The sequence below is a fragment of the Anolis sagrei genome, chromosome X (assembly GCF_037176765.1).
Source record: "Anolis sagrei isolate rAnoSag1 chromosome X, rAnoSag1.mat, whole genome shotgun sequence".
NCBI lineage: Eukaryota > Metazoa > Chordata > Lepidosauria > Squamata > Dactyloidae > Anolis > Anolis sagrei.
In genome coordinates, this window is record NC_090034.1 from 92,069,359 (window position 1) to 92,081,768 (window position 12,410).

Consider the following 12,410-nt stretch of genomic DNA (forward strand, 5'->3'; position numbering starts at 1 on the left):
CTTCCTTCCTTTCCTTTAGGAAAAAAATTGAAACCATGGTTTTGGAACCAGGCCTTTGGCCAGCTGGCATGATAGTACTTTGGACATCGAACTGGACTATACGACTGTGATAATAATGGAAATGACTATATGACTGTGATAATAATGTTTAATTGTTTTTAATCTATTGTTCTATTTATTGTTTTATATTGCTGTTATTTGTTATATTTGCGGCATTGAATTGTTGCCAGTGTAAGCTTCTCTGAGTCCCCCTCCGGGGGTTGAGAAGAGCAGGGTAGAAATGTTGTAAATAAATAAATAAAATAAATAACCAGCCGTTACTTTAATATTTCCCAACATTATGGTTTTGCCTCCTTGCCAGCATTGGACAGAAGCCCCCAGCCCTCTGTTGTTGAAGATGAACCTTCTAGTGAGCCCCCCATGGCGCAGTGGGTTAAACCCTTGTGCCGGCAGGACTGAAGACCGACAGGTCGCAGGTTCGAATCTGGGGAGAGGCGGATGAGCTCCCTCTATCAGCTCCTCATGCGAGGACATGAGAGAAGCCTCCCACAAGGATGATAAAACATCAAATAATCCAGGCGTCCCAAGGGCAACGTCCTTGCAGACGGCCAATTCTGTCACACCAGAAGCGACTTGCAGTTGTCTCTTCACGACAAAAAACAAAACAAAAACAAAAACAAAAAAAACCCTCTAGTCACCAGCCTTAACTTTCTCTTCTTTGACTTTCTCCTAAAAACCACTGAATCAAAGAGTTGGAAGGGTCTGTCAGGCCCACTTGATCCAACCCCCTGCTCTGAAAGATGCTCATCCACCACCCTCCAAGGAAGTCTCTTCCACTATTAAACAGTAACAAAGTTCTTCTTAATGTTTAAGCAGAATCTCTTGTAATTTGAATTTTTGGCCTGGTTCTCTGAATGTCCTGCCCAGACTCAACTTACCTAAGGACAGAAAGAGCTGATGGCCATACCAGTACTTCTATACGCCAGGGCAGTATCAACACAGAATACCTCATTAAGAATAGCCCATATTATTCAGAGCACAATAATAAAACAGGGCTGAAAGAATGTCTTTTTGGAAAAACAAAATGTTAATATAAATGCCATTTTGTTTTGTACACCAATCATGCTTTCATCACTGTTCCCACCTTCATTTTTCACTGACACCAACCTGTACATCCATAATTGTATACATTGAACGTTAGTGTGTCCATGATGTTTTTCAGCCTTTTTGCCAGAATGGTGTCAGGTATCGATTTCCGAAGAGAGAGACCAAAGACATCCAAGAAGGCAGCCAAGGAGTACTGATACATCGTGTTGACCAAAGCCATTTCCGACAACACAAAGAACAAAATGGCACCTCTCTTGGCAGCTGGACGGTAGCCGTCACGGAGTTTGTCAATGTCTATCGCCGTTTTTTCAGCCAGCTTGAGTTTCTCTGAAACCTGGTTGAATAAGAAATGCACGCATTTTGATTAGATGAAGAAGTTGCTGCGGCAAATATAAGATCGGAACAATGTTGAAAAAATAGTGTAAAGTAATCTTAATGTCAAAATTTTTCAAAGCATTTATCTTCTTCTCAAAAATGATTTGCACTGTTCTTACCCACTTCGAGTCTCCTTTAGGAGAGAATATGTGGGATATGAAGAAGAAGATGGAGGAGCGAGGGGGGAGAGGAGGAAGAGGCATACATTGTACCAAAACTATGTCTTCCTGCAGGGATATTTATATTTATCAGATCAACAAGCAAAGCTGGCCTAAAATCATCCAATTAAAGTATCTCTTCACTTTGGGGCCTCGAACAGAACGCAGATTTTTGCAACATGTCATGATCACATGCAACTATCAGCCCTGACATAGAGCACATGGCCATTGGCAAAAAGGGAGGACAGGATGCTGGAAGGACATATTTATTTATTTATTTACAACATTTATATGCTGTCCTTCTCACCCCGAAGGGGACTCAGAGCAGTTTACAAGTTATATGTACATACAATATATTATATTATTAGCATAGCACAATATTAGTATTATATATTATTATACTGTACTATACCACTATACTGTAATATTGTTAGTAATATTACATGTAATATGAAATATAAAATTATTATATTGTATTATTATTATTATTATATTGTATTATATTATAATATTATTATCAATATTATATGTGCATACAATATATTATAATATCAGCACAGCACAATATTGGTATTATATATTACTATATTGTTGCTGGAAGGAGGGGCTCCCAACTGATGACCCAGGGGACATGGTGGAACTCTGTCTTCCTGGCTCCCCTTCTTCACTCTGGCTCCTTATGAACTCATATGAACTGGTTATAAAAGTTAATTGTCCTGAGGTGGGGAAAGGTGGGCTCTGGTACATGGGAAAGGACAGGGACCAGGCGCCAGGACTTTTGAGTGATTTCTGACAATATAGCTAAGGCCCTATATAGATGAGAAGTAGTGCTAGATTCTTGTATTCTGAACAGTAAAGATGTGTGGTATCTTCAGCCCCTGTGCATCTTGGCGTATTCTTTCAAGAGAAGACTAAACCTATAGCAACATAGTTGGATCAAATCCCTACACAACACCAAACTACTGGCAAATCTAGACCCAGCTGTGAGCAGTAATATTTTCTGGTTCTGGCTCCTGGAAATCTCTTAAATGGAATAACCAGGAACTAAGTCTATTATGTTAATGCAAAGGACATGCTCTATCACTCAGCTGCAGGCTTATGGATACTGCAATGAGAAAATGCAGTTGAGATGAAACATAGACTTTTTTCCCCCATAACATAGAACAGTTCTGCTCCTTTGAAGAATCCATGTGTGCATTTCCTATCAAAGAATTGTAAATACTCCTGACATTTCAACTCAAAGGTAAAGAGGAAAGCAAGAAGTTATTTAGTGGACAGTTCACCAGACAATATGAACTGCTCATACCTCAGTAGCTTTGGCTTTAGTCTCCTCCAGAGTATGCACCAAGTCAACGTTGTCTAGCATATTCCCTGTCGAAGTTGCCAATTCACGGAGGAGCGAGTCTTCCAAGTCTTTCAACAAATTTTTGTTTTCACTTGTTTCCTGAATGAGATGCTCTCTCTGCTCTTCTAGTTCTCGTCTTTCGAATCCCACAATAACACTGAGCAGTTGATCTTCCAAACCTTTCAGAGTAACTGGTAGAAGGGTTTAACAAGAATGAAGTGAGTTTTCCATGCTACCTTCACTCTACTATGCCATTGCAGTTAATCAGTTGTGGTAGCAATTAATTAGTACAGCACTGGTTGCAGAGACTGAGATGACTAAATCAAATTTTCATCAAGTTCAGTGAAGAACCATGAACCACAAAATGAATTGTATGTGGAACAAAAGGAAAAAAAATATTCCCGCAACAGTAAAAGTTAAAGGACACAGTTTATAATAGGCATACAGTTTTACACCCAAGAATGCCCAAGGAATTATGACTAACCTAGGACCCAGTAGAAATGCATATGATGTAGCAACTTTTTTGCTGAACCTAATTAAATCAAATCCTACCAATGTTTGGATAGAAAAATGCTACATTCAGTTCTATGGAAGACAATGGGATATAACTATTACATGTTGTCTTTCCACAACTGCCCTATAAAATGACAAACAAAACAAAATTAAAACTACACAATGAAAAGAGCAATGTGAAGTCTCTCCAACACTTAAATGGAATGGTTGGCTGATAAATGGACAACAGAAATCACTCCCCCTGCCCCTTTAGAAAATGGAAGAACTTAAGGCAATTTATTACTTCTGGAATGGCTCAGCTATAACCAGCTCCTAACTTTCAAAGGGTGAACGCAATACATTCAATAGTTTAAGCAAGGGGTCCTCAAAATTTTAAACAGAGGGCCAGGTCACAGTCCCTCAAACTGTTGGAGGGCCAGATTATAATTTGAAAAAAGCATGAATGAATTCCTATGCACACTGCACATATCTTATTTGTAGTGCAAAAAACGGGCCTTAGTTTGAGGACCCCTGGGTTAAGTTAGCTTTACCACAATTAACTATTTATTGCTTGAGCTCCAGACATATATAATACAACATCAATAATACAGGAGATGGACACTGTTTTGCCAGCCAGCCAAATTTGCCCACCTGTGTAGTTAATGACCATCGCTTTGCCAAACACTGATGGTGAATATTTAGGATTGGCCAGTTTGGTGTTCAAGTACAGCTTGAAATTGTTGTCATAGTCAACCTCCTTGTCACCAAGAACAATGTAGGTTCGGCCCTGGCCAGTTTTGATGTTCTTTTCCAAGACATTATCGATCACAGGATCAATGTATTCATCCACGTCATGGAACAAGAAGGGGTTCCCATATTTTATGGCCATTTCAAGTTGTTTAAGGAAATCAGGGTCATTGAAGGATGACATCTGAGAGAGAACAAGAGACACATTGCAAACATTCCTCGCAATGACATCAGTCAACAAAGCTTTCCTTCTGTGTAGGAGCCATGGTGACGTAATGTGCCAGATGAACTGCTGACATGAGACAGGGTGAGCTCCCATCTGTCAGCTCCAGCTTCTCATGCAGGGACATGAGAGAAGCCTCCCACAGGATGGTAACACATCTGGGCATCCCCTGGGCAACATCCTTGCAGATGACCAATTATCTCACACCAGAAGTGACTTGTAGTTTCCAAAGTCGCTTCTGACAAGAAAAAAGCTCTCCTTTTAACCAAAGAAGTATGCATTAGCATACATAGAAAAACAGATCATGTCACCAGTGACTACACCACTTCCTATCATGTCAAACCAAAGATAAACCAAAGCATTGCTAGCTTTTGTTCATGCAACACATGGCAGCTTACAGAGAACCCTGTGATGGAGCCTTGCTTTGTCCTGGCCTGAAAATATACTGAAATATGATCTGAAATAGGAAGAGGAGCCTTTACTACTCCTTGAGTCTGCCCTCAACAGTCACTCACAAGCTCCAGAATAGTTAGCTATGAATAAGAAGCACATTCTGCAAGAACGCCAAAACCACTGGTGACAAGAAGAACTAGGAGGCCACAGAACGGAGCACACCAAGTTGGGTCTTTTTCCTTTCTTTGAATTACACCTGTCTACCTATATATTTAAGGTCTGGGGGCAGACTTAAAATGTTGGCCTCACCCTCAGGTTATTTTTTTCTTCTTTCCTCTTGATCCAATTTAAAGCTTGCTGCTGTGGATCAATGCACATTGGGAAACGGCTCGCTCGGGTGGTGAGGATGCCATTTTGAACCGAGAGCTCATCTGGAGGCAGGCCTTGAGATCCCCATCTGGAAGTAAAGCAGTTACATGTCTATATAACAAAAGAGAATGTGTATTTTCTGTGAAAGGCTCCCAGGACGAAGAGCAGGCAACCATCAACTGTATAAATAAGCATATGTGACACAGGACACATAACACTGATCAACATACATTTTGGTGCCTCAAATGTGAGCCCTGCTTCAAAGTATATTTGACCTGCTGATTCCATGGCACCAGTTTCCCCCTATCAGCTCTAGTTTTTGAGATGCAGAACATGTGGCATCTACCTGTTGCCATCTGCTTGCCCACAGAAAACCAGGATAACCCTATCTAAGAAACTAGAGCTGATGTTTTATGAGATTGTTTTTATGATGTTTGGCATCCTATGATGCTTTTGTGAGGCTGCCCAGAGTCCCCCCTTGGGGGCGAGAAAGGTGGGGTAGAAATATAGGAAATAAATAAATAATAAATACATAAATAAATAATATTCAAAGCAATTTTCTGAATCAGCGCCCCAAATAATCCCAGGCACAGGCCAAAAAACCAAGACACCAAGATTTTCTTCTTGTCGGGCAGAGATAGGACAGAAAACTATGAAGCCTGGCTAGAAGCTAAACTAACAAGCACCAAAAAGGATGCTTCACAAAAAGGTGCTGCAATATACTCAGTCCACCCACTGGCCTCATCTCTAAAGGCAATGAGAAGAACCTAGGATTTGCAAAGCTGTGTCAATTTGAAAATGGGAGAAAAAGTTCTGACCTACCTGCTAATCTCAACATCATCCGTCAGCAGGTTTTCCAACTTAAAAGGCTGGCTGAGGGGAATTTCTCGGATCAGGATATCTGTCTGCCACACGTCCTTAATCATTTCATCACGAAATTCCCAGGTGAAGGCCCCCTCATAGCTTAGGAAGGCGGCACACAGGAGACAGTCCCCAAGCAGCTTCACTTGACGTCTCTTTAATTCCTCCAAATCATTCAGCCATCTGATAAAAAATTAACCAAAACACATTGATGCGAGTAAATCCATTAACAGTTACAATGATAACAATGAATGAAGAGAAGGCCTGGGATCCCACTGCCCCAGGAATGAGAGAGGGAATTGACAGTGAAGGTTCACTCTGGGATGAATGTGTCTGTTTAACCATCCCATTTTCACCATAAAACTTCAAAGCTAGCAGAAGACATTTGCTCCCACTGACCTGATATTTTCTGATCCCAAGCCTGAGATGAGCTTGTCAGCAGCAATAAGCCGCCGTTCCATAATCTCAGCTTCCTCCTGGAGCTGCTGCTTTCCTCTTATTGCCGCTTCATATTTATCTCCCAGAGCTTTCAGCTCATTCTGGATGGCCGTCAGCTCTGCTTGGATCTTCTCCAGGTCACGTTTGCTTAAGAAGAAATTCCGCTCCAGTCTGGCCACCTGCAGAGAGGAAAGACAACTCAGAAGACAGGGGCTCTACACCAACTCATCATGACTGCCACCAGCTCATCCAAAAGTTAACCACACTCTTCCAAAAACTTTGTAGAATGTTAAACATTCATCCAGGCAGCTGGTTGCCAAGCAGGCAACCTCCTTTCTGCCTCCCACAAACCACATAGCACACTTTCTCCCAACAGGCAGCAGTTCCATCCCAGGAAAACAATCTATACAAATACAACTAAAAAATGATAGCCAATGGACTAGTGCTGTTGGCCACCAGTCTGCAGAAGATTTCCAAGAAAGAAACAGTTGTACTCAATGGACATAAATATGGTTCCAAGGTTGCCCCTGACATTAAGTTCAGTTGTGTCCAACTCTGGGGGTTGGTGCTCATCTCCATTTCTAAGCTGAAGAGCCGCTGCTGTTGATAGAGGCCTCCAAGATCATGTGGCCAGCATGACTGCATGGAGCGCCGTTACCTTCGCGCCGGAGCAGTACCTATTGATCAACTCACATTTGCATGCTTTCGAACTGCTAGATTGACAGATGCTGGGGATAACAGGAGAAGCTAATGCTGCTCCCCGGATTCGAACCTGTGACTTTTGGGTAAGCAAGTTCAGCAGCTCAGCAGTTTAACCCACTGTGCCACCAGGAGCTCCTAAAAATATGGTGCCAATCCCTGGCATATTGAGGAACAAATCCTGTCAGCCCTCAACATTGAACAGCTTAAGAAGCACTGGTCTATTATACTGAAATAGCATTATACAGCTGTCACTTCATTTTGGTGGGTTTACAGATGCAGCACGGTTATGAAAGTGGAAAAACGATTAATATTTCAGGAGACCGGGAAAGGGGGGGGGGGGCAGAGAAAGAGGAGGAACACTAAGGCATGCACACTACTTTGCTTAACCTGAGGAACCCAGATTCTTTGTCTGTGTGCCCCAAGTATCTCTTTCACCTGGACGAAGAAAAGGAGATACCAAGAAGAATGTGGCAAACAGGAAGAAGAGGATGCTCCTGCAACAATATTTATCTGGCAGACCTGGTTTGCTCTCCTCTTCCTATGTGCTGTTTGCTCATATTCCCCCAGGTACTTACTTTCTTTTTTCCTGGGAGAAACAGACATTCATGGAACATAGCAAACGGAAGATGGGTAAGATCTGCAGGTTAAGTGAAGTGGCACATGAAGACAGCTCCTCCTCTTCCGCTGTGCCATGAGTGCATGTTTCACCCAGGTGAAGGAAGGGAGGTACTGGCAAAACAAACACATGGAACGATGGGCCTCTTGTGTGAACCTTCATATGCCAGCCCTAACTTCAGGAAGTAGGGGTGGCATTTCAGGCTTGTGAATAATAAAACCCTAAGTGTAAAACCCACAACAGTAGAGAGACGGCCATAATAATGCCCTGAAAAATATTCTTGAATGTGTAGCCACTTGCTTCACTGGCACAGGGTAGGTATCTGCTAGTAACTGTGGAGTGAGAAATACAGAAATGCCTAGATTGTCTAGGGCCAACAGCAGTTGCTAGGGCTCTTCAGGTGTTCTGGACTTCAGCTCTAAAAATTCCTGGCCATTAGACAAGCTGGCTGGGGCTTCTGGGATTTGAAAGCCCAAACACCTGGAGGGCCACAAGTTTGACACCTCTGTTCTAGGGGATAGATTAAACAAAAGAAATGAATCACAGGCTCTGGAGCCAGATATGACTACCTTGGGGTCCTAATCCCACACCTCTGAGCTTCCCTAGGTTCTCCATGACCTTTACTGTTGGTAGTTTGCCTGTTTTGCATCTTTTCTCCCATTCTAAAAGATTGCTAAAATATCCTCTTTTTTGGTCCCATCCTCTTGCCATTGGACTCATTCACCATCAGAGTGAGTGACAGAATGTCCCCCTCCCCTGAACATCTCCCCTGAACATCTCTAAAACTGAATTCAGCCTTCAGGTTGAAAGAGGCTCCCCATTGCAAATTATCATGTTATAGGGATAGTTCCTTCCTGCACCCTACATTCACACTCTAAGGGCCCTTCCACACAGCCCCAAATCCCAGAATATCAAGGCAGAAAATCCCACAATATTTGCTTTGAACCGGGTTATCTGTGACCACACTTGGATAATGTGGAATTTTCTGCCTTGATATTCTGGGATATAGGGCTGTGTGGAAGGGCCCTAAATCAACTGCTTTTGAAAAAACAGTGCTGATGATGCAACTGCTACGTCATGTGCATTCTGAACCTTCACCTATTTCCACGATTCCCTCTTGTACCTTTTCTCTTTTTGGCTTGACCTCCTTTGCTACATCACAGTAACTCATAACAGCATCAACAAATTTCAGCATCCCCAAGCCAGCTCTGCTCACAACTTCCATTTCTTCAAAGGTTGTGTTTAAGTTCTTGAGAAGCCCTTCAGATTAAGAAGTCAGAGTAGTTAGTTGATTTATGCTCCGTTTTTTTTCCACAATACAGCTCATAACATCTATGGAAGGCAATGGATACATTAGAGCCATACACCTGATCAAGTGCCTGGCACAATCTTTGCACACCTGCCTCTCTACTCATGTTTCCCTATTCCCAAAGAAGCTGAATCCCTGAACAATATGCTGCACCATTTGCAGTATCAACCAGTGAGATTCAGTACAATGTATCCTGCCGCTATGCTGAGCAATTTACCTCGGACTGATTTCACTTGGGCCTGGGTAATACTATCAAAATCAATTTCCATGAGCGAACGCAAGAAGTTGGCCTCTGACATCATCCCTTTGGCATTCTTCCAGTTGAGCTCCTTGTAGCCTCTCATGATGAGAATGCACTCACAGACAGTCTGCACCTGCTTAGGGGGCTTAGCAAAAGACCTAAAATTAAAATAAATAAAAGATAAACAATCAGTCCAAAGAAGCATTGTTGTCATCTGAATAATGTTGACACTAAAATGAAGAGACTCTGAATAGCCTTCCTTTATGTTTTCCTGGTTTGTTTTTTACTTGATTGAATTGCACTTCCGACATCTCTCATTGATCATATGCCAGGATGCTGCTTTCATGATATCCTGGGCAATGTTACTCACTTAATCCTTGACACAAGACTCTGAGCCCCAGAACAGTGCAGATTCGCAGACCACATGCCCATGACAAATCAAGAGAAACTCTACCCAACCTCAAACCCAGGTAAGGGCATCCTGATGGACTACAACTGCCTGGGTGACAGCTAACAGACTGAAACTCAGTCCAGACAAGATGGAAGTACTGTGGGTGGCACAAGTGGTGCCCATCTTCTTCTTGGACGGGATGTTCTTTAAAGATTCAGGTTCAAAATATGCAGTTGCTAACTGATCCACAAACAGGTACAAAAACTGATCACCAGTGAAGAGTCTTCCAGCCATTTCAAAGCTCTACAAAATTTGTTTTATGGGATACTAGTCACAGAATCACAGTGTTAGAAGAGACCTCATGGGCCATCCAGTCCAACCTGCCAAGAAGCAGGAATATTGCATTCAAATCACCCCTGACAGATGGCCATCCAGCCTCTGTTTAAAAGCTTCCAAAGAAGGAGCCTCCACCACGCTCCGGGGCAGAGAGTTCCACTGCTGAATGGCTCTCACAGTCAGGAAGTTCTTCCTCATGTTCAGATGGAATCTCCTCTCTTGTAGTTTGAAGCCATTGTTCCATTGTGTCCTAGTCTCCAAGGAAGCAGAAAACAAGCTTGCTCCCTCCTCCCTGTGGCTTCCTCTCACATATTTATACATGGCTATCATATCTCTTCTCAGCCTTCTCTTCTTCAGGCTAAACATGCCCAGCTCCTTAAGACGCTCCTCATAGGGCTTGTTCTCGAGACCCTTGATCATTTTAGTCGCCCTCCTCTGGACACATTCCAGCTTGTCAATATCTCTCTTGAATTGTGGTGCCCAGAATTGGACACAATATTCCAGGTGTGGTCTAACCAAAGCGGAATAGAGGGGTAGCATGACTTCCCTAGATCTAGACACTATGCTCCTATTGATGCAGGCCAAAATCCCATTGGCTTTTTTTGCCACCACATCACATTGTTGGCTCATGCTTAACTTGTTGTCCATGAGGACTCCAAGATCTTTTTCACATGTACTGCTCTCGAGCCAGGCATTGTCCCCCATTCTGTATCTTTGCATTTCGTTTTTCCTGCCAAAGTGGAGTATCTTGCATTTGTCCCTGTTGAACTTCATTTTGTTAGTTTTGGCCCATCATCTCTCTAATCTGTCAAGATTGTTTTGAATCCTGCTCCTGTCCTCTGGAGTATTGGCTATCCCTCCCAATTTGGTGTCGTCTGCAAACTTGATGATCCTGCCTTCTAACCCTTCATCTAAAGTCATTAATAAAGATGTTGAACAGGACCGGGCCCAAGACGGAACCCTGCAGAACTCCGCTCGTCACTTCTTTCCAGGATGAAGAGGAAGCATTGGTGAGCACCCTCTGGGTTCGTCCATTTAACCAATTACATTTAGTCCCCAAATTGCCCAGCGCTGGCTAGCAGAGTCTGGGAATTATACTCATTAGATTCTTGCCAACATGTAGACATTTCTATGTGAAATCATCTCCGAACCAATGCACCGATGACAGCTTGAGTACCTGATCTCAGTCACATCGGACTTATCAAGCTTCTGCAATTCCAGTTTTGCTGCCTCCAAAATTGGCATGGCCTCTGCCAGGGCTGTCTCAGCTTCCTTCTTCTCCACTGCAATAACTTTGTTCTGCTCTTCTATTTCAGCTGCTTTTTCCACCGCTAGTTTTTTCTTTTCCTCAGCTGAGAAGAGACAGTGGCTTTACCAGTTTGCGCATTGCTACAATACCATCATTATAACAACAGTGTGGATAGATAGATAGATCAATAGACTAGATACAGATACACACATAGAAGGGATATGTCAAACTGGAATGGATTCACAAGGGAAGAAATCCCCAACAGGTATATGAATGAGACAGAACAATGCTTTTGCCCTTCAGTTCCAACATAAGCCCCCATACAATTACCTCCCCTAAGGTGGGGTTACAGTTAATTTCATTAGGTTCTCTGAAAAGAATGAATTTTTAAAAACACAATTAAATACATGGTCAAAATGCTATAGTTCAAACTTTATTTTATAAAAGGAAAATCATTCATGAAGTAAACTCAAAGGGAATGCAATCTGGGGGTCCCAATTGTTTTTAGAAGAAAGAGAACCTTGTGAATGCAGACTTAAAAGGTGACTATATTTTGCAGAAGCAAAATGGATCCACCACACAAAAATGTCTAGAAGTTATCTATATGCTTCCAGGGCATAGACATGAGTGAATGAAAGATCATTGCCAGCACTTTTGTCAGAGATCTAAGTAAACTCTGGCTTATGGAACAGATGTACTGAATCCTAGTGCACTCAGAAGGGACACTTACCAATTGCAGTGTTGGTTGCAATCTCCTGGAGCAAGGCTTCACACGCTGCCGTTTTCTCTGCCAGCACAATCTTTTGCTCAGCAAGCTTCAGGTTGAGTTCATCAAGCTGAATGGTTGCTTCTTTAAGCTTGTCTAAACCACCCTCTAGACGTTTGCACTGAGCTTTAGAAAAGAAAGGAAAGCTTTACAATGAAGGTAGCTGCTGTTCACGCTTTCCTTGAGATATGGCTGCCTTGGCAGCACACACCAAACTTTGAAGACACTCTTAACGTTCATAATTGATGGCAGAGGTGTATAACCTACAACCCTCAGCTTCATTTCAAAAGCT

At 42.5% G+C, this 12,410-nt stretch overlaps 1 protein-coding gene across 1 annotated transcript in view; it reads right to left on the reverse strand.

Annotated features, from left to right (window-relative positions):
- Nucleotides 1–12,410, reverse strand: part of LOC132780258 (dynein axonemal heavy chain 10-like) — a 106,096-nt gene that overhangs the window by 14,996 nt on the left and 78,690 nt on the right. The window contains exons 56-65 of the mRNA XM_060783866.2: nt 12,083–12,244; nt 11,281–11,455; nt 9,353–9,534; nt 8,950–9,086; nt 6,470–6,687; nt 6,032–6,253; nt 5,150–5,297; nt 4,129–4,408; nt 2,947–3,176; nt 1,168–1,441 (exon numbers count right to left, since the gene is read on the reverse strand). Of these exons, the coding sequence (XP_060639849.2) occupies nt 1,168–1,441; nt 2,947–3,176; nt 4,129–4,408; nt 5,150–5,297; nt 6,032–6,253; nt 6,470–6,687; nt 8,950–9,086; nt 9,353–9,534; nt 11,281–11,455; nt 12,083–12,244 (2,028 nt within the window). The remainder of the gene's footprint in view (nt 1–1,167; nt 1,442–2,946; nt 3,177–4,128; nt 4,409–5,149; nt 5,298–6,031; nt 6,254–6,469; nt 6,688–8,949; nt 9,087–9,352; nt 9,535–11,280; nt 11,456–12,082; nt 12,245–12,410) is intronic.